This window comes from Trichoderma asperellum, chromosome 1 (genome assembly GCF_020647865.1).
Source record: "Trichoderma asperellum chromosome 1, complete sequence".
NCBI classification, from domain to species: Eukaryota; Fungi; Ascomycota; class Sordariomycetes; order Hypocreales; family Hypocreaceae; genus Trichoderma; species Trichoderma asperellum.
The window spans coordinates 4051795-4076864 of record NC_089415.1 but is presented as its reverse complement, the minus strand read 5'-3'; the positions used below and the strand labels follow the sequence as shown (position 1 = coordinate 4076864).

At 51.9% G+C, this 25070-nt stretch overlaps 6 protein-coding genes across 6 annotated transcripts; 3 read left to right on the top strand and 3 right to left on the bottom strand.

The window, feature by feature from the left end:
- Positions 1-772: 772 nt before the first annotated feature.
- TrAFT101_001274 (uncharacterized protein) lies at positions 773-7984 on the top strand. Its single transcript, XM_024899227.2, has 3 exons — positions 773-1263; positions 1353-6585; positions 6647-7984. Exons 2-3 carry the CDS (start codon positions 1389-1391, stop codon positions 7753-7755), a joined length of 6306 nt encoding a protein of 2101 aa, XP_024765524.1. The 5' UTR covers positions 773-1263; positions 1353-1388; the 3' UTR covers positions 7756-7984.
- A 490-nt stretch (positions 7985-8474) lies between these two features.
- TrAFT101_001273 (uncharacterized protein) lies at positions 8475-10525 on the top strand. The gene is made up of 2 exons (XM_066126287.1): positions 8475-9067; positions 9159-10525. The coding sequence occupies exons 1-2, from the start codon at positions 8821-8823 to the stop codon at positions 10358-10360; spliced, it is 1449 nt and encodes a 482-aa protein (XP_065982388.1). The 5' UTR covers positions 8475-8820; the 3' UTR covers positions 10361-10525.
- Positions 10514-13398, bottom strand: TrAFT101_001272 (uncharacterized protein; the record flags this gene model as incomplete). Its single annotated transcript, XM_024898756.2, has 3 exons — positions 10514-10550; positions 10949-11967; positions 13390-13398. The coding sequence occupies 3 exons, from the start codon at positions 13396-13398 to the stop codon at positions 10514-10516; spliced, it is 1065 nt and encodes a 354-aa protein (XP_024765521.2).
- A 76-nt stretch (positions 13399-13474) lies between these two features.
- Positions 13475-19355, bottom strand: TrAFT101_001271 (uncharacterized protein). The gene is made up of 4 exons (XM_066126286.1): positions 16710-19355; positions 16530-16649; positions 14130-16459; positions 13475-14061 (listed from the first exon to the last, which is right to left on the bottom strand). The coding sequence occupies exons 1-4, from the start codon at positions 16885-16887 to the stop codon at positions 13918-13920; spliced, it is 2772 nt and encodes a 923-aa protein (XP_065982387.1). The 5' UTR covers positions 16888-19355; the 3' UTR covers positions 13475-13917.
- TrAFT101_001270 (uncharacterized protein) lies at positions 18594-19273 on the top strand (the record flags this gene model as incomplete). Its single annotated transcript, XM_066126285.1, has 2 exons — positions 18594-18840; positions 19134-19273. The coding sequence occupies 2 exons, from the start codon at positions 18594-18596 to the stop codon at positions 19271-19273; spliced, it is 387 nt and encodes a 128-aa protein (XP_065982386.1).
- A 607-nt stretch (positions 19356-19962) lies between the features above and the next one.
- On the bottom strand, positions 19963-20833 carry TrAFT101_001269 (uncharacterized protein; the record flags this gene model as incomplete). The annotated part of the gene is made up of 2 exons (XM_024906005.2): positions 19963-20555; positions 20638-20833. 2 exons carry the CDS (start codon positions 20831-20833, stop codon positions 19963-19965), a joined length of 789 nt encoding a protein of 262 aa, XP_024765518.2.
- Between the last annotated feature and the right edge of the window lie 4237 nt (positions 20834-25070).

The following is a 25070-nucleotide window of genomic DNA, read 5'->3' as shown; positions in this document are numbered from 1 at the left end:
GCCTTGGGTAGGCGTTGCTGCCAATAATTCCATGAAAGCTCGTAGATACGTGTAAGACGCAGTATTTCCGAACGGAGACGGATGAAGGCTGGGATTACTAACGGAAGCTGTAAAATGTTGAAGCCCCAAAAGTGTGATGAAATGTCCCCGAGCTTAGAATACTTGGATCGATGCCGCGATAAATTGGTTTGTTTACTTGGTTTGTTTACTTTCCGTTTACTGATCTTTTTGGTTTACTGATCTCCCACCGGCCTTGGCTGTCGACAACGGCAGTTGAAGCCACCGTCATTGCCTGTATGGTAGGACTGGAGACTTGCATCGCAGGTCACTGCAGCCCGATATATCTTATTCTCGGTTGAAGCTGAATAGCCATGAATAGAAATTCCACCTCAGCTCCAGTGGTAAAAGCATCGCCTGGAATGGCGTCTAGCAACCGTGTCATTCAGTCTCTCCACTACGAAGATAGTTTATCATGTCGCTCGCATGTATTTCTCTCACTGTAGCCCGGGCTCTTACTCTCTTCTTCTTCTGCCTCCCGTTATTTGCGCGTCATCAGCCAGCCACTCATGCATGAAACAAGAGGTTGCGTTGCATCGAGATAGATCCTCTCTGCATGATAGCATGCTCAACGCTCCAGGCGCCGATATCCCTTCTAAAAATTGGGGTCGCTTGTACTGGTACATGTCGCTGCCCATGGTGGGGTCTAGTCCAGCTCTGGGGCAAGGGGAAATTCTGGACTTATCCCCAACAGAACTAAAAATTTTGGCGAGTGTGTTGCAAAAAGTAAAGCTCCCTCCATGAGATCGCAGTGTAGGGCCCGATGTACATGCGCTGTACATCGCTATCCTAGCTATGGCAGCCGATTGTGATTTTTCATTAGCGCCACCGCGACTTGGACGTTGAGCGGCATCTGGACCCTAAATCTCGGCTTCACCTCCCCCTCCCCTCGTCCGGCTCCCTCTTTTCCTCATAGTAGCCGCCCTGCTCTTCTTCTTTTCTTCTTCCTTGATCTTCATCCTGCTTTGTTGGTGTGATTGTGCCTTGCTGCTCTCACGTCTCCAAGCTTGCCCGCCCTGTTCTTTTTTGCCAACCATCTGTAAGACTTCGCTTCTTCAGGCATCCATTTTCTGCTTTCGTTTGGGCTGGGCTTTGCGCGCCTTTCAAGATAAAAAACGCTTCGAATTGGTCTCCAATTTCAGCAGAACAGACAAAGGCATAGGAGTGACATCCTGTCTTTGACTTAGTACTTCTTAATTGCATTAGGTATGCCGTTCACCGAACCCACCATAGAGGGGAAGCCGAGTGTGAGAAAAAAAGAAAAAAAGAATCCCACTGACCAAAGTACCCCGCAGACTCAATCTTCATTATACCCTCCTCACACCGCCATCATGTACGGTACTGCGACTGGCCCTCAAACGGGCATCTCTACCCCTCGATCTAGCGCTTCACTGCGACCTCTGACCCTGTCTCACGGCTCTCTCGAAACCTCCTTTCTCGTCCCGACCAACCTCCACTTCCACGCTTCTGAATTGAAAGATCGGTTTGTTGCCAACCTACCTCCAGCAACCGACGAGCTCGCTCAAGATGACGAGCCCTCATCCATACCCGAGCTGGTTGCCAGATATCTGGGCTTTATTGCCACCGACGTAGAAGAAGGAGAGGATGATTCGCAGGGTTCCTATGAGGAGGTCCTCAAGCTCATTCTTAACGAGTTCGAGCGGGCTTTCCTGCAAGGCAATGAGGTCCACGCCCTGGCAGCAACCTTGCCCGGAATCGAGTCGAAGAAACTCGAGGTGATTCGATGCTACTACAATGCTCGAGCCGTCTCAAACCGCACCATCAAGCCTCACGAGTCCGCTCTCCTGAGAGCTGCTGATGACAACTCAGCCAAGATTTACACCATCTTTGGCGGTCAGGGTAACATCGAGGAATACTTTGATGAGCTTCGCCAGATCTCCAAGACCTACTCAAGCTTTGTCGGAGAGCTCATTGCAAATGCTGCCGAGCTTCTGCAGACCCTCTCCAGCCACCCCAGCGCTGAGAAGATGTTCCCCAAGGGGCTGGACATCTTGTCGTGGCTTCACAGGCCAGAGGCCACTCCAGATGTCGACTATCTGATTACCGCACCCGTCAGTTTCCCTTTGATTGGACTGGTTCAGATGGCACACTATGAGGTTACTTGCAAGGTCTTGGGTATTCACCCTGGTCTGCTCAGAGAGCGAATCAGTGGAACCACTGGTCACTCCCAAGGTATTGTCATGGCAGCTGCCACTGCCGCGGCTGACTCTTGGGAGTCGTGGCGCGAAATCACCGGCTCTATCCTGACCGTCCTGTTCTGGATTGGTACGCGAAGCCAGCAGGCCTTCCCCACTACATCCATGACTCCGACCATGCTTCGAGAGTCTCAGGAGCACGGCGAAGGTCTTCCCACGCCAATGTTGAGCATCCGTGATCTGTCCCAGGAGGAAGTTCAGAAACACATTGACGTCACAAACCAATACCTCCCTCCTCACCGTCACATCGGCGTTTCTCTCATCAACAGCCCTCGCAACCTCGTTGTCACTGGTCCTCCCACCTCGCTGTACGGTTTGAACTCTCAGCTCCGCAAGGTGAAGGCTCCGACCGGTCTGGATCAGACCCGAGTCCCTCACACTGAGCGAAAGGTCCGATTTTCTAACAGATTCCTTCCCATTACTGCTCCTTTCCACAGCAAGTACCTGGAAGACGCCACAGTCCTCATTGATGAGGATCTCAAGGACATTAGCATTGACTCCAGTGCCCTGGGAATTCCAGTTTACGACACCAACACTGGCAAGGATCTTCGTGATGAAGCCAATGGCAACATCGTGCCGGCTTTGGTCCGACTCATCACCCGGGATCCTGTTAACTGGGAGAAGGCGACTGTCTTCCCCCAGGCTACCCACATTCTTGACTTTGGCCCAGGCGGTATTTCCGGCCTTGGAGCCCTGACGAGCCGAAACAAGGAGGGAACCGGTATCCGCGTCATTCTTGCTGGTGCCGTTGAGGGTACCATGGGCGAACTCGGATACAAGCCTGAGCTCTTTGATAGAGATGAGGAAAACGCCGTCAAGTTTGCCGTTGATTGGGTCAAGGAACATGGCCCGCGCTTGATCAAGACAGCGAGCGGCAGAAAGTATGTGGACACCAAGATGAGCCGTCTTCTTGGCTTGCCTCCGATCATGGTCGCTGGTATGACCCCTGCGACGGTCCCATGGGATTTTGTTGCGGCTACCATGAACGCTGGTTACCACATCGAGCTTGCTGGTGGTGGCTACTTCAATGCCAAGAACATGACTGCGGCACTCGAGAAGATCGAAAAGGCCATTCCTGCTGGCCGCGGTATCACTGTCAACCTCATCTACGTCAATCCTCGCGCCATGGGCTGGCAAATCCCCCTGCTTGGCCGACTCCGTGCTGATGGTGTGCCGATCGAAGGTTTGACCATTGGTGCTGGTGTGCCCTCGATTGAGGTCGCCCAAGAGTATATTGAGACTCTGGGATTGAAGCACATTGCCTTCAAGCCCGGCTCTGTTGAGGCCATTCAAGCAGTCATCAACATTGCCAAGGCCAACCCCACATTCCCTGTCATTCTGCAGTGGACTGGTGGCCGTGGTGGTGGTCACCACTCTTTCGAAGATTTCCACCAACCTGTTCTTCAGATGTACGGTCGCATCCGCAGACAGGAGAACATCATCCTGGTTGCAGGCAGTGGCTTCGGTGGTGCTGATGACACTTACCCATACATCACTGGTGACTGGGCTAAGAAGTACGGATACCCCCCCATGCCCTTTGACGGCTGCTTGTTTGGTAGCCGTATGATGGTCGCCAAGGAGGCCCACACCAGCAAAAACGCCAAGCAGGCCATTATCGACGCCCCTGGTCTGGATGATGGACAGTGGGAAATGACCTACAAGGGCCCTGCCGGTGGTGTCATCACTGTGCGCTCCGAAATGGGCGAGCCAATCCACAAGCTGGCTACTCGTGGTGTCAAATTCTGGGCTGAGATGGACCAGAAGATTTTCAACATCCCCAAGGAGAAGAGAGTTGCCGAGCTCAAGAAGAACCGAGACTACATCATCAAGAAGCTGAATGATGACTTCCAGAAGGTCTGGTTCGGTTGCAACAAGGATGGCAAGGCCGTAGACCTTGAGGACATGACCTACGCAGAGGTTGTCCGACGTCTGGTTGAACTGCTCTATGTGAAGCACCAGTCTCGATGGATCGACGCGTCCTTTGCTAGACTCACTGGTGATTTCATCCATCGAGTCGAGGAGCGATTCACCACCAAGGCTGGCCAGCCTTCTCTCCTCCAGAGCTATGCCGACCTCGACGAGCCTTTCAGCACTGTGGACCGAATCCTCGCCAGCTATCCCGAAGCTGAGCACCAGATCATCAACGCACAAGATGTTCAATACTTCTTGATCCTGTGCTTGCGCCCCGGCCAGAAGCCTGTCACTTTCATTCCTGCTCTTGACGAGAACTTTGAGTTCTACTTCAAGAAGGACTCTCTGTGGCAGTCGGAAGACCTTGACGCTGTCATTGGCCAAGATGTCGGCCGAACCTGTATTCTTCAGGGCCCTACCGCCGCCAAGTTCTCTACCGTTATTGATGAACCCATCCAGGACATTCTGGACAACATCCACAATGCTCACATTGCATCCTTGACCAAAGATCTCTACAACGACGATGAAGCTTCAATCCCCGGTACCGAATACTTCGGTGGTAAGCTTGTCGATGCAGAGATCCCTCTCGACGTCGAAGGCCTCACCGTCAGCTATGACACTCACAAGAACACTTACCGTCTCTCTTCATCTCCCGCCAGCGTCATGCCTTCTCTCGACTCCTGGCTGTCGCTGCTTGCGGGACCTAACCGCAACTGGAGACACGCTCTTCTCATGTCAGATGTGATTGTACAGGGCCAGAAGTTCCAGACAAACCCCATCCGCCGCATCTTTGCTCCTGTCCATGGTCTATACGTCGAGATCCAGTACCCTAACGACCCTTCCAAGACTACGATTGTCGTCAAGGAGCAGCCGAGACACAACCAGTATGTGGATGTGATTGAGGTCAAGCTGAATGGCGAGAAGGAGATCCTCGTCAACATGATTAAGGAAACAACTGCCCTGGGAACTCCAGTTGCCATGCCTTTGAAATTCCTCTACCGCCCCGATGCTGGATATGCTCCCATCCACGAAGTCATGGAGGGTCGCAATGACCGCATCAAGGAGTTTTACTGGAAGGCATGGTTCGGCGAGGATCCCTTGGACCTCGATGCCATGGTCACGAGCAAGTTCGACGGAGGTAGCACCACTATCACTGCTGAAGCCATCAACGACTTCGTCCATGCCGTCGGCAACACTGGCGAAGCTTTCGTTGACCGACCCGGCAAGATCATGTATGCGCCGATGGACTTTGCGATTGTGCTTGGATGGAAAGCCATCACCAAGCCCATCTTCCCTCGCACCATTGATGGTGACTTGCTGAAGCTGGTGCACCTTTCCAACGGCTTCCGCATGATTCCTGGCGCTGAGCCCCTCAAGAAGGGCGATGAGGTCTCGACCACGGCACAGATCAATGCCGTCATCAACCAGGACTCCGGCAAGATGGTTGAGGTTTGCGGTACTATTAGCCGAGATGGCAAGCCCGTGATGGAAGTTACCTCTCAATTCCTGTACCGCGGTACCTACACGGATTTCGAGAACACCTTCCAGCGCAAGGATGAGACACCAGTTCAGGTGCACCTGGCTACCACCAAGGACGTGGCTGTGCTGCGATCCAAGGAGTGGTTCACTCTCGACGAGATGCCTAACGAGATTGATCTGCTTGGCCAGACGCTGACATTCCGCCTGCAAAGCCTTGTGCGATTCAAGAACAACAGCGTCTTCAGCAGCGTAGAGACCCGTGGTCAGGTCCTGCTGGAACTGCCAACCAAGGAGGTCATCCAGGTCGCCAGTGTCGACTACGAGGCTGGCGAGTCACACGGTAACCCCGTCATTGACTACCTTGAGCGTAACGGCACCCCGCTAGACCAGCCGGTCAACTTTGAGAACGCTATCCCCCTGAGCGGCAGGACTCCTCTGCAGCTTCGAGCACCTGCTTCCAACGAGACCTATGCCCGCGTGTCTGGCGATTACAATCCTATCCACGTGTCACGCGTCTTCTCGGAGTATGCCAACCTTCCCGGCACCATCACTCACGGCATGTACAGCAGCGCTGCGGTCCGAAGCTTGATCGAGACATGGGCTGCTGAGAACAACATCGGCCGAGTCCGTAGCTTCCACGCTTCGCTGGTTGGCATGGTTCTTCCCAACGACTCCATCCAAGTCAAGCTGCAGCATGTGGGTATGGTGACTGGTCGCAAGATCATCAAGCTTGAGGCCAGCAATGCCGAGACGGAGGAGAAGGTTCTTCTGGGTGAGGCTGAAGTTGAGCAGCCTGTGACCGCCTACGTCTTTACTGGACAAGGTTCACAGGAGCAAGGCATGGGTATGGATCTCTATGGCAGCAGCCCTGTGGCCAAGGAGGTTTGGGACCGTGCTGACAAGTACCTGCTCGACAACTATGGTAAGTTTAGATGTAGAAATCTACTTGAGAAAGAACATGTTTGCTAATGGATTAATCACAGGCTTCTCTATCACCAACATTGTCAAGAACAACCCAAAGGAGCTCACTGTACACTTTGGTGGCCCCAGGGGTAAGGCCATCCGCCAAAACTACATGGCCATGACTTTCGAGACGGTGGCTGCCGATGGCACGGTCAAGTCGGAGAGAATCTTCAAGGACATTGACGAGAAGACGACTTCCTACACCTACAGATCACCCACTGGTCTGCTGTCAGCGACGCAATTTACTCAGCCCGCCTTGACCCTGATGGAAAAGGCCAGCTTCGAGGATATGAAGTCGAAGGGACTCGTCCCCCGAGACAGCACCTTTGCTGGTCACTCTCTGGGAGAATACTCTGCCCTGGCAGCCCTGGCAGAGGTCATGCCTATTGAGAGTCTGGTGTCTGTCGTCTTCTACCGTGGTCTGACGATGCAGGTAGCCGTCGAGCGTGACGCCAGCGGTCGATCCAACTACTCCATGTGCGCCGTTAACCCCAGCCGCATCTCAAAGACATTCAACGAAGAGGCCCTTCAGTTTGTCGTTGACAAGATTGCGGAAGAGACTGGCTGGCTGCTGGAGATTGTCAACTACAACATTGCCAACATGCAGTACGTCTGCGCTGGTGACTTGCGCGCTCTGGACACCCTCGGAGGAGTAACCAACTTCCTCAAGATGCAGAAGATTGACATTGAGGAGATGCGCAACAACATTGAGGAGGCCAAGGGCGCTCTGCAGAAGATTATCCGCGGATGCGCCGAGGCAACGCTCAAGAAGCCTCTGCCACTGGAGCTGGAGCGTGGCTTTGCCACTATCCCCCTCCGAGGCATTGATGTGCCCTTCCACTCCACCTTCTTGCGATCTGGTGTCAAGCCTTTCCGATCCTTCTTGCTCAAGAAGATCCACAAGACCACTATTGACCCGTCGAAGCTGGTGGGCAAGTACATCCCGAACGTGACTGCCAAGCCCTTTGCGCTCACCAAGGAGTACTTTGAGGATGTGTACAAGCTGACAAACTCTCCCAAGATTGGAGCCATCTTGGCCAACTGGGAGAAGTATGTTCAGGATGAGGAGACAACTAGCAGCGAGAGTGGTGCCAGCGCCGATCACGAGGGTGCTGGCCTGGCTGCGTAAAGGAGGAAATGAAGACGTAAACGGGTGTGACTGAATGAAGGTGATACACAAACATTTTGATAGGCGAGATGAGAGCCAATGAACGAGGCGCATTATGGGAACAATGTTAACTTGGTGGACGACACGGGACAGGATGAAGGCTAATAGAAGCCTGTGAACCATTTAATTGCTGATGAATTTATCATGAAAATAGATGTGTAATGCAATAATATCGATTTTATACAGCTTGCCTTTATGTGTAATCTCTGTAACCATTGTGATTATCTACGGGTGCAAATACTTGCAGGATTTTTGCTCCCCTTTAATGTCTGTGCCTTCTTCCCCCCCTCCCCCTTTTTTTCCATGTCTACTTCTTCGCATAAAATCGAATAGCAAGATGCTCAGTACCACGAAATGTATCGTTAGTTCTACCAATACCAGTATCGACAACTATGTATTAACTAACGGGCCGAAGACATGTACTCTGTGCTATGTATGAATGTGTGTATGTGTGTATCACAACTTACCGTAAAGCCCGCCGCCACGCGCTGACTAAAAGCCGCGAAACGAAAAAGCGGTGCAAACCGTTGCCTCATCGGTCAGCGGCGACCGCCGAGCTTAGCCGCTTTTTGACAACCCGTCCCTTGCATTACTTTGTTATCTGTTGCTGTTACCCCAAAGTCGGGAGCATGGGGGTTACCCAAGAAATACTGGGGCCTCGGGGCGGGCTTGTCAGCTCTATTTAATATTTAATGGCCCGGCAGGGAGCAGCTTCTCGCGAGAAACTTTGCTTGTTTTGCTGCTGGGTTTTGAGCGATTGATTGAAAAGCAACGGTGAGACTGGATTTCTTTGTTTACTTGAATAAATGTCAGTATTGTGCGCGTTTCAAGGCATGCGAGTCTGTTGCGTGGGGTTTTTGGGGCTTGCTGACGTTGTGGAATAGGTTGCTAATCTGATATATGCTATATATATATATATACCCATATATATACGAGCATATATCAAAAAAAGTGAAAAAGCAGAGAATCAGACGCTTGAAAAGGGGGAACAGGGCCGGATAGGGGCTGCCGCACCGGAAGAGCATCATGTCGCCGCAGAGAAAACTGCTGCTGCTGGGCACGTTTGTGCACTCCAAGACGCAGCAGCATCTCGAATTCCTGCACAATGCAGCAGTGGCGGTGGATGAGCAGGGCAAGATTGCCGCCATTGAACGGGACGTGGCAGAGGCGAGCGAGGCCCAGGCACGGCTTCTCACGCAACTTGGCTGGGACGAAGCAGAGGTGGATGTGACGGTGGCTGCCGAGGGGCAGTTTTTCTTTCCCGGCTTTGTGGGTGAGTCTAGTTTTATTTTCCAGCCGATGGCATTGAGATTGAGGTGGGAAAGCAAGGCATCCTTAGGACTAACTAACACAACATGCCACAGACACGCACATCCACGCGCCGCAGTATGCAAACGCAGGCATCTTTGGCAAATCAAGTCTCCTGGACTGGCTCGAGACGTACACGTTCCCCCTCGAGTCCAGCCTCGCGGACCTCTCAAAGGCCCGCCGCGTCTACACCAGATGCGTCCGCCGCACGCTCTCCCACGGCACCACCACGGCGACCTACTACGCCACCATTGACGTCGCGGCAACCAACCTCCTCGCCGACCTCTGCCTGTCCATGGGCCAGCGGGCGTTTGTGGGCAGGGCGTGCATGGACAACCCGGACGTGAACCCGGACTACTACCGGGACGCCTCTGCCGCCGAGACATTGAGGGCGACGCAGCAGACCATTGACCACATGCGCAGCATCGACCCGGGATTCGACATCGTCTCGCCCATCCTGACGCCCCGCTTCGCCCCTTCGTGTTCCCGCGAGGCCATGGCCGGACTGGCACAGCTTCATCGCGAGACAAACCTCCCCATCCAGACTCACATCTCAGAGAACCTCGGCGAAATCCAGCTCGTGAAGAGCATGTTCCCAGAGGCCGATTCATACGCAGGCGTCTACGACAAATACGGCCTTCTCACCCCAAAGACAGTCCTGGCACACGCGGTGCACATCTCCGAGGAAGAGGCGGAGCTCATCGCCCATAGGGGATCAAAAGTGTCCCACTGCCCATGCAGCAACACGTCCTTGACCAGCGGGCCGGCACGAGTGCGCTGGATGTGGGACAGGGGCATCGACGTCGGCTTGGGCACAGACATGAGCGGCGGGTACAGCCCTTCGATCCTAGATGCCGCGAGACAGGCCGCGCTGGTGAGCAGACATGTGGCCATGGGCATTCACGTCCCCGAAGGTGGCGGCGCTGCTGCCGTTGAGCAGGAGAAGGAAAGGGAGAGGGTCAAGCTGACGGTTGAAGAGGCGCTGTACCTGGCTACGCGGGGAGGAGCACGGTGTGTAGGGCTGGAAAACAAGATTGGGGGGTTCGAAGTAGGCATGGAATGGGACGCGCAGTTGGTATCTTTAAGTCAAGTGAGTGACGATGGCGGCATGGAAGAGCATGACCATGGCCATGGACTTGTGGATGTGTTTGGGTGGGAGAGCTGGGGGGATAGACTGGCCAAATGGCTGTACAACGGAGACGACCGAAACACGAAGAGGGTTTGGGTCAAGGGCAGGTTAGTCCATAAACGAAAGTGAGGAACCGGAGCGGGCCTGGAGATATAGAGTAGAACAACTGTCTACCACGATGGAAACGGTAATGACTAGGATGAGCAAAACGGATAGATATATAGAATGTAGAAGGGGGAGAGGCATTTCACTAGAAACAAAGCTATATTCCATTTCATAACACTATCTCTCTGAGCTGAGCTGAGTTGAGTTGAGTGAGCTGTGTCAAAGGTGAGAAACAAGAAAGAAAGAAAGAAAGAAAGAAAGAAAGGAAGAGTTACTATCAACTTGTCCAATGGTCAAAACACCTTGCCCCCTTTTCTCCCCAATACATGTTTTTTATGCTTGCTTATGAAAAAGAAGAAAATAAAAGAAAAGTCAGCCCACAGTATAGATCTTTTGCTCTCCTCTCTTTCGGAATCATGGAGCCAAACGTCTAGTAACGATCAAATCAACAAATTTTACCGTTTTCTCCTTAATAATCCCCCCAAAAAAAGAAAATAAAAAAAAAAAAAAAAAAAAGCCCGCCTCAAAACATATAAGTGTCGATGTCGATTCGATTTTTCAAACGCCTCCTTCCGGTATCTTCTCATTCCCCATAGAAATCCCCTTCTTCACTCCCTGTATTCATATTCGTCATTATCATCGTCTCTCGTCTTCTTCAACTCCTGCCGCTGAGAAGATTGCGGCGGCTGAGATTGAGATTCCTCATCATTCTTCACTTCAGCCCGCCTCTTGTTTCGATCGGCCCTCTTCTTCGCCTCCTCTCTCTTCTTCGCATCCGCAACCTCCACCTCGATGGTCTTGACCCGGCCATCAATCTCCTTGACGAGCCGTGTTTTTACTCCTGCCGGCACGTTGTTCCAGTCTACCGTGTTCCCGCCCAGCGCAAGCACCTTCATCCTAAACCAGGCACATTCGGCCGTCTTCTCATTGAGCAGTATCCGCGTGTTATTCAGCGCTTCGAGGCGTGCCTGGCGCGATTTCTTGGCTGCCTGGTTGTTCCGCTGGCGGTCGACCTTCTGATGCTCTGCCGCAATCTTGTTGTTGCGTGACTCGATTTCAAGACGCTCATGGTCGCTGATTCCTTCGGGGAACTTGAGAAAGTCCGGGATAAACGGTTTCGGAGGCAGATCCTTGACTTTAGACGGCGGCAAGACCGGCGGATTGCGCTCTTGGAAGTCTATTTCGTATCGTAGCCCGTCTTTGCGGCGGATGTGCTCGCCAGAGGCAAGGCCGTGAGGGAGTGTCAGCAACATCTCGTCAAGAGAGCAGCTTCCCATGCGGAGTGCCGGGCTGGATGTCCGAGATCGGCTTGGATGTGGTCGACCCAATCCCTGAGAATGCTGCGATACGGCCACCGGCTGCTGAGCAGGCATTTGCGGCAGATGGGGATATGGCATCTTGGGGGCAAACCCGGTTGATGTCGGCACAGATGGTCCTGCCTGAGAAAAGGGAGAAGGAGTCTCAACGTTAGCAGAAGTCAAATCGGCAGTGTTGGAGCCACCAGAAGCGGCCGTTCGACGTCGTTTAGCCTGCCCTTCTGCCGGCGAAGTAGGCAGACGCAGCGAGCGTTTACCAATCGACGACATCTGAAGCTTGTCCCCTCCCCTACTCTTCTGCAATGGAGGTGCGTGCTGAAGATTCAGAGCGAGACAAGAAGCAATTGAAAGGACTATCGAATAAAAAGAAGAGAAAGCGCGCGCCCGCAGACGTGTCTATTACGAGTCTCGTGGCAAAGAGCTCCTATAAAGAGGACGTCAAACGACAAGCACGTTAGCAAAGTCCATAAACGCCAAAGTCGAATAAACAAAATGAACGAATGATAAATAAAGGTTAAGTCACAAAAATGGTGTTGGAAGGGATGGGGGAAAGGAAAGGGAAAGGGGAGATTTAAGCTTGACAGTAAAGATTCTTGTCCAAATTGGCTCTTGTGTGTTCTTTGCTCTGCTTATGTTTTCTCTGCCTACCAAGGCGAAGAGGGAGAACAAATAGTACACCAAGAGGAGGGAAAAGAAGAAAGAAAAAAAAAAAGATCAGGCTTTGTTTGAATTCTGTAGGAAGAGAGGAGGATTATTGCGTTTCTGAATGTATACAAATGGCCTAAGCACAAAGTGCGCAAAAAAGTAAAGCAAATGACCAAGCATATAAAGGGGTCACAACGACACAAAGTGTGCCCCCATAATATAAAGTGCAGGCAAAAAAAAAAAAGAAGGATGAAGATTGCTCAAGCAGCACCAATATTTTTGCGTTTTCAGGAGGAAAGGAGAAAAGGGGGGGGGCGAGCAAGAGAGAAAGAGATGGCAAGCAACAAACCTCTTGTTCACTTTTTTTTTTGTTGGCTTCCGCTTCACGCTTCACTTTCTCTTCACATGTGTCCGATTTCCTTCTGGTGTAAGTCTCGGCTCTTTTACCTTTTCTCACTCCTTCCCGTATGAATTGTTGTTTAACAAAATGGAGTCGTCTATCGACACAAAAAATGTATTAAAAACCAGCAAACCGCAAACAAAACATGAAAATGAAAATGAAAATAAAAATAAAAAAAAAAAAATAAATAAATAAATAAAAAAAATCCCAACTCAGGGAAAAGGGAGGCCAATCTGGTAGTCTTCCAAAATTTGTGAATCAATGCAGCTTTTCTCTCTCTCTCCAGCGACTTCCACCAAAAAACCTTCTCTCACCCCCTTTTTTTTTCTCCCTCCCCTCAGCTCATAGATAGCCCGTCCTACCGAAATCACAGATGCTCTGCTCTCTTTTCCGTTTCCTACACGCCTTTTTCATTATTCTCCTTATTCGATAGAAGAGACAGCCAGCAGACATATTCTCTACTTCCTTTATGCTGTGAATCAACGCCCCTCTTCTTGACCGCCCCGTCCGCGTGGCGGCAAGCATTAAAAGATCGGATAGGTCATTGTATTTGACTACAAGAATCTAGGCCGTGTATGCTTGCGTAAGATGCTGCTCTCTATTGCTCAAACGAAGTGAGCAAACATGCAAGCAGAGATGGGATGAAGAGCAGGACGGTGAGCCACCGACAAACGGTGACCGCTGATTGCTACCATTGCCATTTTCCACCAGAGTCAACAAACTTTCTCTCACGCCTAGTACTATAGTCACTTCTTTTTAAAGTTGTGCTGCTCTTCGTTTGCCTAGATATACAACAATTTGCATTCGTATACTCAGATAAAATAGCTCAATGCTACAACGAAGAAACCTTTCAAATCCATTCCATTATACAAATCACGCGTCATCCTAGACAAATTGCCAGCCTTATACATAATCACAGGGATATCTTTTCCATCATAACCATAATGCCGCTCGTAAATCTTTCCAACCAAATCCGACGCCTTAGTTCACTTAGAATGTCCACCCTACCCATGCCGTGAAAATATCCAAGGAGTTCAAGCCTCGTCCAATACCATAGAAAACCAATAGACCTAAACAGGAAACTAAAATAGACTAGAAACGATCTCAGTCGTTGTTGTGATGCTGCAATATTGCAACGGGTGGCCATCTTTGGCCACCTCCCTCTTTCTTTTGCTTTGTTCCCCCTTTTCGGTACTCTCGGAATACGGTTTAGCCACCCCTTAAAGGGCCAGCCCAGTTCCATTACCTGTCCATCGGTATAACCCAAGGAGCTCGCGCCGTCGTTGCTGCTGCTCGGCTAGGTCTTCTGGTACTCGACCTCGAATCAGAGCAAGTGCGCTTCGCATAACTTTGCTAAAGTTTCGCTAATTCATCTGTTAGTCTTCGATTCACAGAAAAACCAAATGGATGTGTCAAAACGTTGTCAACTTACCTGATACTCCGTGCTGAGGGTTACAACACAAGCTTCGTGTGCTCGTACAATCGTCTCACATGCCTTGATGACGCTTGGAGAGGCTTCAGCCTGCAACTTGTCGGCGATCAAGAGGAGAAGGAATGATCCTTGCAATAGATAGACTCCATAGAAGAATGGCATAAATTCCAAGCCGGGGTCGAACTCGAGAATTTGGTTGATGGCTTCTGCCGCTGACACTGCGTGGCTTGTTGCTGTCACGAATCCTTCTGATGAAATCCATAGATCATCGTCATCAAGAAGGTTGATTGGGTCCCATTTATCCGCGAGGAGGATGTGCAGGACATGCATGACGTGGGTGCTGTAGGCCACCACGATGCTTGCCTGAATCTCGCTCTCCGTCATGCGGCTGGATGCATTTGTTCGCACCGAGAGCGGAGACTGCATGTCTGTTGCAGCCCCGCTGTCATGAATCTCGTGCTGCTCTTTATCCTTTGATGACATTGGCAGATGCTTACCCTCGAACCTCTTTAGACTTTCTTCGTACATGTCTAGGTGGCGAGAAATCTCAGCGACTTGCTCGTCCCAATCACGCGCAGAGCGAAACCCCACTCCAAAGCGTGGGTGGCTCTTGGCATGATGAACATCGACAATCTCGCCCAGGATCGTCATCAAGGACAAGAAGTAGCCATAGATGCTACGGCCACGGCACTCGTAGTGGGCTCCGCGAGCAGCACGAGGGCTATCGCCAAACTCGTCTGTCATAGAGCTATCAATGTTGCCGCCATCATGGCTTCGGAACTGACCCGCTTGCCACTTGATGTCGTCCATTGGGTGGAAGAGCTCGCTGCACTCGCTGTCAAGGAGAAACAGGGGGCGATTGTAGCAGAGCGCCAAGTGCCTGTCAACAATATAAACCAGCCACCACGCTCGTCGCCGCTCCTCACGCTCCTCTTCTGTGACGAAGCGAGTGTTATTTCTGTTCAAGTCGTGCTCATCCATATCCTCGTTGGTGGCTTCGCTGTCCTCTTGGCTAGCAGGTGGGTTGCCGACTGGCAGTTCACGACCAAGCTTAAGCTCTCTGGCAAGAGACCATGCTGCACCCCACCACCGGAGACTGGCTCCCTTGTACTCGCTGGCCGAAATAACTGTTGCGAGATGCACATAAGTGATGACATCGTCGAGGCTTCCAATGGCTCCAAAGGCGCCCGTTTCGCCGGCTAAAGAATCCAGGTTCATCGAACCCGGCATGGCAACACCAAGGCCACCTAGGGCTGCCGGGCCAACCACAGGGCTGGTCTTGGGAGACGGGCTGTTTGTGCCGGTGTGGATCAAAGGCTGGAGAAGTCCAACAGTCAGCTCCAGCAGTTTCTTGCAGACCTTGCTTCTCGCAGAGGGCAGGCTTGTCAAGAAAGACGCTTCGCTGGTCTGCGCTGCTACCCACAGCATGCTCGCAAGCAGCGCGGGTTGGCACCTCCTTGGGTTTGTAGGATGTAGGAAAGCGCGCTTTCGGAACACGAATCCCAGAACGTAGGGAGACATTGGGTGCATTTGCGCTGATGATGAAGAGGAGAAGTACATGTCAATCAAATCGCACGCCAATGAAAGAGGGAGGATATTCCCTAGGTGAGGTAGTAAAGGCTCAAGGACAGGGTATCGCAGATCACTTTGCTTGAACATAGGCTGCGAAAGCTGAAGCTGAAACTGGCCAGAAGGAGAAGCCAGAGAAACGCCCCATGAAGGCGAGCCCCCATTGGCAAGGGGATATTCAGAAATGTGGCCGGCGCCGAGACGGAAGTTTCCATCGCTGCTATAGGTTGCTGGACTCTGGGCTTGTGTAGCATAATTGATGCCAGAGTAGCCGGGCATGGTAGTCGGCGGAGCGCCATACGGTTGGGCGACCATTACATGGCCATTGATGCCAGGGCTATCATAGTTGGGGTGTACTTCGCCATACGCACCTAGCCCCATTGCTGATGGCGTTTCTAGTTGAGTCCTACCCAAGGCAGGGTCAACTCCAACGTGGCCGTGATGCTCTTCAAGGCCTTCCATTGCTCCCATTGCAGGGTGCTGCGACAGTCCGTTGTCGCTGAAGGAGCTGACAGAGCCTTCGATGTGGCCATGAGGCGGGTCGTGGGCAGCTTGTGGTAGTTCAGTGCTGCCACGCGAAGACTCACTCTGCTGACGGGACAGCTTGCGATGATGCTGCTCCTCTTGGTTATCCTGAGCCTGGCCGGGGTGCTGTGATCCTGACGCAGCCGCAGCCGCAGCCTGCTGAGCAGCAATGTCCTTGCGTGACGCCTTGCCTCGCTTCTTCCGCTCTCGGATATACTCGCAGCTAAGGCCAAATTCTGGCAGACGGTCAGCACGTATCTCCAAATAGAGAGGCCTTGCCTTGGGGTATGGAAGAGAAGCCCGTACCGATGCAGTGAGCACAGGGGTGCAAGCCGTCGCATTTGGTACGCAACTGGTTGCATTGATCACAAGCTCGACTGATTCTCCTTCTAATTGGACCCGCAGTCCCCGTCGAATTCTTTCTCCCTGCAACGAGTGAGCCCTGCCGTTGCTGCTTTGGCTGAGGGGGATTGGACCTCAGCATACGCGAATTTGAAAGCTCAGCATGTTGCGAGAGATGTTGGATAGGATAGGGGTGGCTGTTGTTAAACGTGTTTACGTTTATCGTATGGAGGTGAGCTTGAGACGCATGATAGTTTGCGTCAAAGGATGCCGAGGAGATGTCGGGATAGGCAGAATAACGACGGAGCGGATTCGACAACATGATGGCGTCTTCTTATTTGATGTGGTGAACGTAATTTAAGGCTTATCAAGCTATTGTTGGAGCGAGTCAGGGAGACGAAGCGCCCAGAAACAGGCAGCAAGCAGGAAGAGGGGGTTGGCCAAGTTGTACGCAGCAAGGCACCGTCAAAAGCAGGACCAAGATGTTTCTGAGATGATAGCTGCTTGGAACGTGAGCGGTGGTTGCTGTTGCAGCTTTATTCTTGAGAAAAGTACGCGTGGAAGGAGTTTGCAGCGGTCAAATAGAGCAGATGACTGCAAAGCAAGATTTGCACCAGGCTCTGCAAAAGGAGAGAGTTAGAATGAGGTGAATGCTGCTTCCTAGGTCGTCATCCTTCACAAGTGAGATATTCCGGCAGCAATCAGCCTCTTGACGAAACTATGACTCGCCAAAAGAAAAAGAAAGAAAAAAGGAGCAGCCAGCTCTCGCTTGGTGATTGTGAGGTATAAAGAGGGGAAGGGGGGGGAAGGCAGTAGGAAAAAATGCCTATCGTGAGCACATTCACAAGCTGCACGCCTGCCGCCTGGTAATGGCAAGAAAAATCACCACCAGCAATCACACAAACAAAAACGATGCAGCGTAAGAAGTGATAGTTGTGACAGAGACTGGGGGGGTGTTAGTTGAAAAATACGACAAGAGAGCTCCATCATCAAACTAATATATGGGGACACTTCTCAATTTTTAATGCTGCTCGCTCCATGCACCGGAGGGCCTCCATAAGACAAGCCTTGTGAGGGCCCCCGAGGAGACCTCGCCAGGGTGGGCAGGCATGGCAAGCCGTCGATGGTGTGGAGGCGGAGAGAGGGTGGCCAAGTGATGGTCAATGGATGGATGGAGAATGGGATGGCGATGGAGCAGCTTGTGGAGGTGGACTTGTAAGTGGAGACGCTGGGGTGCGTGATGCATTTCCAATTGGCGCGCGTCCTTAGGGCGATTTGCTATTGTATAGCTAAGGGAATTTCGGAGATACTAGTAGCATCATCACATTGCTGCCAGAAGGTGTTTCCGCCTCAGCAGTTCGAGCTCCTCTCCTCCATGGTTCCCGGACACGCCACATCAACGATCGAGTAGGGGGGGTTGAGGCAGCGGTGACAGCGGTGATAGCGGCGGCAGCAGCAGCAGCAGCAGAGAGCGTTATCACGACGAGGTGGCCGTTTTTGCAAAGACGCGGCTGTGGCGACAGCAGAACCGATTGGGGAGAGGGCGACAGGGAAAGGCCATGGAGCGGCAATCGATCCATGCAGAGAAAGCTACCAATCCACGTTTGTTTCGCAGCGCGACCAACATCGAGATGAAGAACGGAACATTTTGTCCCCAGTTTCTGCAGTCGGCGAATCGACACATACCGTTTCGTGGAGAGAGAGCCGCGTCCCTCCGTCGTATTTTCCGATGCTAATTCGTCGGGCAACTCGCAGGGTGCCTGTCAGAGTCCTCCCAGGTACATGCATTAGCTGGCTCTTCCACACGCCGCCACGCGTATCGACAACTTATTGCCGGTGGTAAGGGCCGGTTTCAGCAGCGAACGATTATGCGGGGTTGGCTAGTCGCCGGCCGTGTACAAGTTCGAGCGTCCGGCAGACCTTTGGCGGCATCCTGGCGGCCATTTACTGCTAGGCGGCCTGGACCTGACGCTGGTGCCAGACCAAGGCCAGCCTCTTTGTGGGCAGTGGCTGCTGCTCCAACCATCCATGAGCCGCGCCCTCGGACCTGAGCTCAGCAAGATGGGCAAGTCGGAGGCCTTTCCCAATGAGTCAAGCCACTCTAGACACTTCTGGAAATGGTGCAGGGGGGCCATGCGGCGAGTATGGGGTCAATCCAAGTGGCGCCACGGTTTGGGCTGCCCCAACCAGATGAACGAAGAACAGGGCGTGCCAGGAAATGACAATCGGACCAGGGGAGAAAGAGAGCGGGAGTCGGTGCTCGGAAATGGTCTCCGTTGGGCTAAGCGAGCAAAAAAAAAAAAAAATTCGGCATCCCCTCATCTGACTGCATGTCTGATCGCACTGCTGCAGTGTAGTGGCGATGCGCCAGAGGACTGGGGAGGCATCTACTGTATATAAAAGGAAAGCAGAGAGAGGGAGAGAGAGATGCGAGGGAGCTGGATTGGTAAAAGAGATGGAGAAAAAAAAACCAAATTGGCACATGCTTGGGCCAGTCAACAGGACGAATACGAGGTACGAAGCAAGCAAGTCGGCACGCAGGTCAGACTCAACCCTGAAGCCGTGCAGGCGCGTGCGATGCGCGGAGAAAGAGCAAGCATCTTGGAACAGGAACGCACACGGGAAGTGCCAGCGTGGTCGCACCTGCCGCTGTTCTCTGCTCTGCGGTTAGACCAGATGGCATATCTCACGGCAGACAGCTGCTCTAATTCGCCTTGCTAGCCCGTGATTGGGCTCGCTTTAGTGCCTGACCGCCGCCGCTTTGGACAGGAAAAATTCTTTTGGCTTGGCAAGTGAGGAAGCACCAAGGCATCGCGCTTTCATGTTTATTGCTGGCCCACTTGCCCTTCTGTGGCGCCTTTTGATTGTTGCTGTTGCTCGATGTACCGGAGTGTACCGGAGTGCGCCAACATAGCGTAACAACAGGATATACTACTACCTGTACTAGTAGGTAGCACTCGATTCAGCGTGTTTGCAGCCTGCTAGCTCCAGCTGCTAGAGCAATACATAGCTTGTGCGCCGATTCGGCACCGGCACCCAAGTCGCAATTTAACAAGCAGAAAAGCTGGGGATGCCAGAACGGATTATTTCTAGACTTCAAATCGCCGAAAGATGCCATCGCCACTACCGGCAAGTCACAAGATGGTGATGTAGTATACATGACGAATCGCAAATATACCTACATGCATGGACAAAACAAACCCCCCCCCCCCTTCTCCCTTCCCCTAACCCTCCGAGCCGCCCGCCAATCCCCACACTCTACCTCCTTTATAGTGCTTCGCATGCTACTCCAGGTATATTTTACTGCTCTGTGTTTCCCCGTCCGCCTTGGCCTAATGCTTGTATTCCCTGTATTAGTCCAGGCCTCATATAGTCCGTGTAACCATCTCAGCGGGGATTAATTAATACGGTTGTTGCTGTCGCCTCCGTCCTTGGGGTCGTAGTAGACAGAATCAGGACAAGTGCTTTTGGCACCGTCAGGTGCTGCTGCAATAAACTGACCGTCTTGCAGAGAACCCTTGACGTTGAAGTGATACCAGACTTGGTTGAGACTCTTGCCCTCGCAGCCCAGGGTCACATCGGCGCCGTGTTGTTGAGAGAGGGTGGACTGGATGTCGTCCAGTGAATAGGACTTGGAACCATCAGGAGTAATGCCGGCATCAGCAAGCCATTGGTAGGTCGGCAGCGTCTTAAACAGCGAAACCGTCCTGGAGAAGAAATCAACGGCTTCCTGGGTGGGGACATAATCTTCATAGCAGCTGGGATCCAGGGTAGTAATACAAGTGCCATGCTTGCCCCATTCGTGCTCCCAGAAAGATTCATCATTGCCTTTATAGTCTTTCCAGTAGGTCTGCATAAAGTCAAGAGTGCTACTGGCATTCATGGAAGTCAAAATATCGGTAATATTGGTGTATGCTCGACTATCATCGCATGTCTGAGGAAACGACCCATCACAGTTGTCTGGCCACAGTCCGTGGACGGTCCAAGAATCTAGAGGCATCGTTAAGTCATCATCCCCCATTTGGAAAGTCATAATGAGTCGCATCCTGCTAGGCTACAGGAATTCGCTTACCGGATGGGCCCGTTGGGGGATTGGTATCCCAGAATTGAGTCTGGAGCAGCTGACCAGATGGAATAAAGCAGCATGTATCTTCAACGGCGGTAGTGTTGTGGCAAGAGAGTGGAGAATCGCTAGGACACGTCTTGGAAGCTGCGGCGGCAACAGAGACGAATGCAGCCAAGGCAGAAACGGTGTTGTATGAGTACATCTTGAAGCGTGAGACTTGAGGAATAGCTGCAGTTTGCGCGGTGCTTGGTTCTCCCCTTGTTTCCCGATTGCTCTCTCCCTTTCCGTCTATTTAAAACCTCTTCTGTTTAATGAGCAGACTGTCCCAGACAAACAGTAATGATGGTCAGCCCTATATAGGTATTTAACTTCAAAAACTCAAAAGATCAACGGATAGATAACAAAAGCCCCTGGGCTATCTTTGGATGGCGCTTGTGACGAAAGTGGTAGGTGTATCGACTATTGGCTGAAGATCGGAATTTCTTCCGGGGCAGGTGCTGTTGATTCACATGATAAAGACTCCTGGGAAGTTGATGAAATGATTCACCTCAACTTGATGATGACGAATAACTGCCTTCTGTTGTTCCTATGCCTTCAGCCAAGATGACTTTGGCCGTGTTATGCTACGCACAGACTTTTTGGTGGACAAAGTTCCTTCACCTAGCGCCCGGAAGAAGCTCCCATTTCAGAAGGTTAAAGGGCGGCATCTAAGGAGATCTGCGGATCGACGGCGCTTTGGTCGACAAAGTGTCCCCAAGGTTTCGAGCAGATGTCAAAAGTCTTGCTGCTTTGCTGGTTCATTCGCTGGCTGCGACCGAGGCTTTTAGTGCATAGCGATAAGGGGGTTTCAGCTCTCTGACTGCTTTAAGCTCAACGCATTAGCATTGGTAGATGGTGAAATTGAGTATGTTTCACTGTGGGTATAATGAGCAGCGAGAGCTAAGGCTCCATATAGCCTGGACTCATGTGGGCAAGGCCTCTCGGAGTGAACCGCAGTGTGTGCGTTTGATGGACTGGAGATTTTTTGGGAGTCGAACCACCTTCACTTGCAACCCGGTAGCAATGACGTGATGTGAACTTGATCACTGATTGAGGTGTTTCTGAGCATTGGAATTAATGTGGCGATGAACCACACGCGAGCAAAGTGGTGATGCAAGCAGAGAGGAGACATTCTCCTCGTGCTCGATATAAGGCTGTAGATCTGCTAATGTGTGTGCGGGCAGGTGGCTGCCCAGTTGGGCGATTCCTGGGTAGATGGTTACGAGGCTCGGTGCTTGGAGTATCACAGTGTGGTCACGTGCACTGCAATGATATTTCGACAGACTTCAGTCCCTCAAGAACGAAAAGCATCTCTTGTTCACTTCGTACTGTATTGCGCCGGGTTGACACGCAGCAGTGCTGCACATTATGTAATCCAGATGCCTACCTATGTATGACGGAGTTCGAGAATCAAGGAAATGATTCCGTTTATAACGGACCCTCTCTTGTCGCTGCTCGCATCCAATTCACACCAAAAAAAAAAACCATATTAGCATCATCCACCCGCCCACTCACTAATAGATGGCTTTTTGCCACAAAGAGCTAGATCGAAACGGCATAATGACAAAAGGCACATGAAAGCGGCAGATGGGCTAAGCTCGAACCGGAGCTCGCAATAACTCCTACAAACACTCCACTCTCCAACTCCACGGCGGCTGTACACCACCATACCTCGGGATCTGGCTCAAGCATCCCACAGACATGGGCAGATGAGACACGGCAATACACCTGCATTGCAACTCCGGCGAGAAAAAGCTTGGGTGATGCTAGTAGACGGAGACTTGTACGCATGAAGTAGGTAGGCCTGAGTAGGTATTTGCGCTTGAACACGCGAACTCCCAAACGCAGTAGGAGGTGCAACATTCAAAAGCGCTAACCAGGCTATTCAACTAGTTTAGCATTGATGGCTTCAATCTCCTATGCCTAATAGTCCGATGAGGCATACCGATCACTCCGGCTTGAGAGAATTCGGAATTGGCTGCAGGACAAAGGCAAACACTTGGACACAGGCCTGGCACGATTGATATACTATATCTGCCCGGGTACGAAGTACCTTGTACCATCCGGCAGGTATAAAGAACTAAAGTTAAGGCGTTGACATTTACGTCTATCAATGATGATTATTCTAGACTATAAAGAAGCCTCTCGGCACCTCGTCGTACTAACATAAGCGCGATCAGGTTTCCCCCTTGAACCCGCGCGAATACCGGTCGATTACCGCTACCACATCAATGACAGGCACTACGCAAATGAGCACGGGGAGTTAAGATTGGCGGAGGGTGATGTCGACGCGGGCCCTATTGGTGGACCAAGCCCGATATGCGCATGCTAGTACGCTTACCGCCCTCGCTCCGAGCCGTACTCCATGTGTGATTACACTTAGACTTTGAGGCCGGGCTTCTTGTACATTGTACCGAAAGGCATGGCAATTCTTCTGCTTGGCACGAAATGGGCCGGCCATCGGCTGCACCTCCTCCTACAACAATAGCGCCGAAGCCCAAGTGCATAGAAAGGCAGCGGCCCTGGCAAGGGTCCTGTTTTCAAGCTCCAAGAGCGTCGCACCCTGCATGTGGCCCCAACGGTACTCGGGCCGAACCCCGGAGTTTTGCAGCCACTGACAGAGGCGCCAACGCTCACGAGAGGCGTCACTGCAACCCATAGACCAGCTATTGATCCGTTGCCTAATGAATTGAGCCTGGAGTCGAGCGGCTCCAATTGTGAACCTTGCTACAACGGCTGAGCACCCTATACTACTACATATTAGCATCCCATTACTTGCGCACAATGTAACGCTGCTCAGCAACCTTGTCAAGGGCAAGATCTGGGGGATTCCACCATCTGTCAAGCTGTCACTCCGGAGTATATCGCTTCTCCAGGTTTTCCCCCATTTCCCCATTTCCCCGTTTCCCCGCCAAATACTCAAAACCCGGTTCATGTCCTCCCAAGCCTCGTCGTTGCAGCTGAATGTGAGCGGGAGAACATCGTCCGATGTTGGAAAAGCTGATGACGCGTGAAATAAAAACGCCGATGTACGACTGTGACGACCACGATCTATCATGACAATTTGCCGTTCAGCCCATTGACAGGAGCCGCTTCTTGGTCTGCGACGCCACCGCGGGGGAAAAAGCTGGATCGACCGTCCGGGTTCCCCAAGACAGCTCGAGCGGGCATGGTCTGACTGTTGACATGGACATGAATTGCAACTCAAAGGAATGCCCGTTCGCTCGTAAGAGAGGAGATCGGTCGACGGCGGACCGATTCTTCAAGGTTGACGTGTTCTAGACTTGCTCGGCAATGGCAAAAGGTTAAATTCACAGGAATCAGAAAACTCCGGTTTACAAACGAGGGGGAAAGGCAACCCTCATTCTCCTCGACTTGAAAAATCAGGAGATGACATTATTAAACTTGTTTTCCGACATAGTACTCCGTAGAGCTTGTGCACCTTCTGCCAGAGACAAACCTCCAATTCCCTTCGGAGCTGAATCTACAGAGTACTTGGAACTTGGCTACGCAATATCGTGAGCAGGTCCATTGGTTCTTTCACCTCCTTCTCCGGCTGCTGGGCTGTTCAATTGGATATCGAGGGTACGTGTATGATGGTCTGTCTGTTCATCAAAAGGAAAAAGGGAAATCTCCTTCTCGCACTGCCCCCATCCCCTCGTCCGTCGCCGCCAATGCCGGTACTATCCGCATGACACAGGAAATCTTGCCACGAAATAGATGAAAGAATGCTGATCATGTACTCTCTCCAATAGTTTGTTCAACCTTTCCTGCCTGCCGTCCTGCCTCCAGCAAAGGGGTGGACGGCCCGCGTGGCGCGAACGCAGACGGACATCCTACAAGTTTTACACTAGCAATTGAGGGATTGACTTGAGGGATTGGCGAGAAAAAAGAGAGTGAGGCGATAGACCTGAATCTCAATCTCCCGTTCCCGTCTACCCAGTACTTTTCGCTTGTGCGTGCATGCTGGGGCAGGCAAAGGCAGGTCAAGTGCTCATGACTTGCGCTTCTGAGGGGCCGATGCCATTCATCGACAAGATGTCCTGCGGCCGACTGGGGCGCGTGGTGGTTCCCCTGTCTAGCGAGCAGCGTCTTATCGTTACCATATCCAGCAAGGGGGACCCATAATCTCACGCTGGCGAGTCTCATCAAAGACCAATGTCTGCTGCAGCTCAAGCGTGCGGTATACTATTTCACTCTTTAGCTCCAAGATTGCTTTCTGCTTCTTCTGGTGGACCCTCATCCCGCACTTCGGCTGCCCAGAATATGAGATGTCATGGGAGCATCCGTTTCTCCTTCTTACCTTCATCATCCGCACGGGACTTTGCTTGGCCCCAAGACTAGTGCCGCGCCCAGGGCCTCGAAGCTCCGCTTTCTCGCAAGGCATGGCAATACTAATA

Coding starts and splice junctions, on each gene's coding strand:
- TrAFT101_001274 (XM_024899227.2), top strand. CDS start 1,389: ATGTACGGTACTGCGACTGGCCCTCAAACGGGCATCTCTACCCCTCGA. Junction 6,586..6,646: donor GTACCTGCTCGACAACTATG/GTAAGTTTAGAT, acceptor GATTAATCACAG/GCTTCTCTATCACCAACATT.
- TrAFT101_001273 (XM_066126287.1), top strand. CDS start 8,821: ATGTCGCCGCAGAGAAAACTGCTGCTGCTGGGCACGTTTGTGCACTCC. Junction 9,068..9,158: donor TTTCTTTCCCGGCTTTGTGG/GTGAGTCTAGTT, acceptor AACATGCCACAG/ACACGCACATCCACGCGCCG.
- TrAFT101_001271 (XM_066126286.1), bottom strand. CDS start 16,887: ATGTTGTCGAATCCGCTCCGTCGTTATTCTGCCTATCCCGACATCTCC. Junction 16,650..16,709: donor TGCTGAGCTTTCAAATTCGC/GTATGCTGAGGT, acceptor CACTCGTTGCAG/GGAGAAAGAATTCGACGGGG. Junction 16,460..16,529: donor CCCCTGTGCTCACTGCATCG/GTACGGGCTTCT, acceptor ACCGTCTGCCAG/AATTTGGCCTTAGCTGCGAG.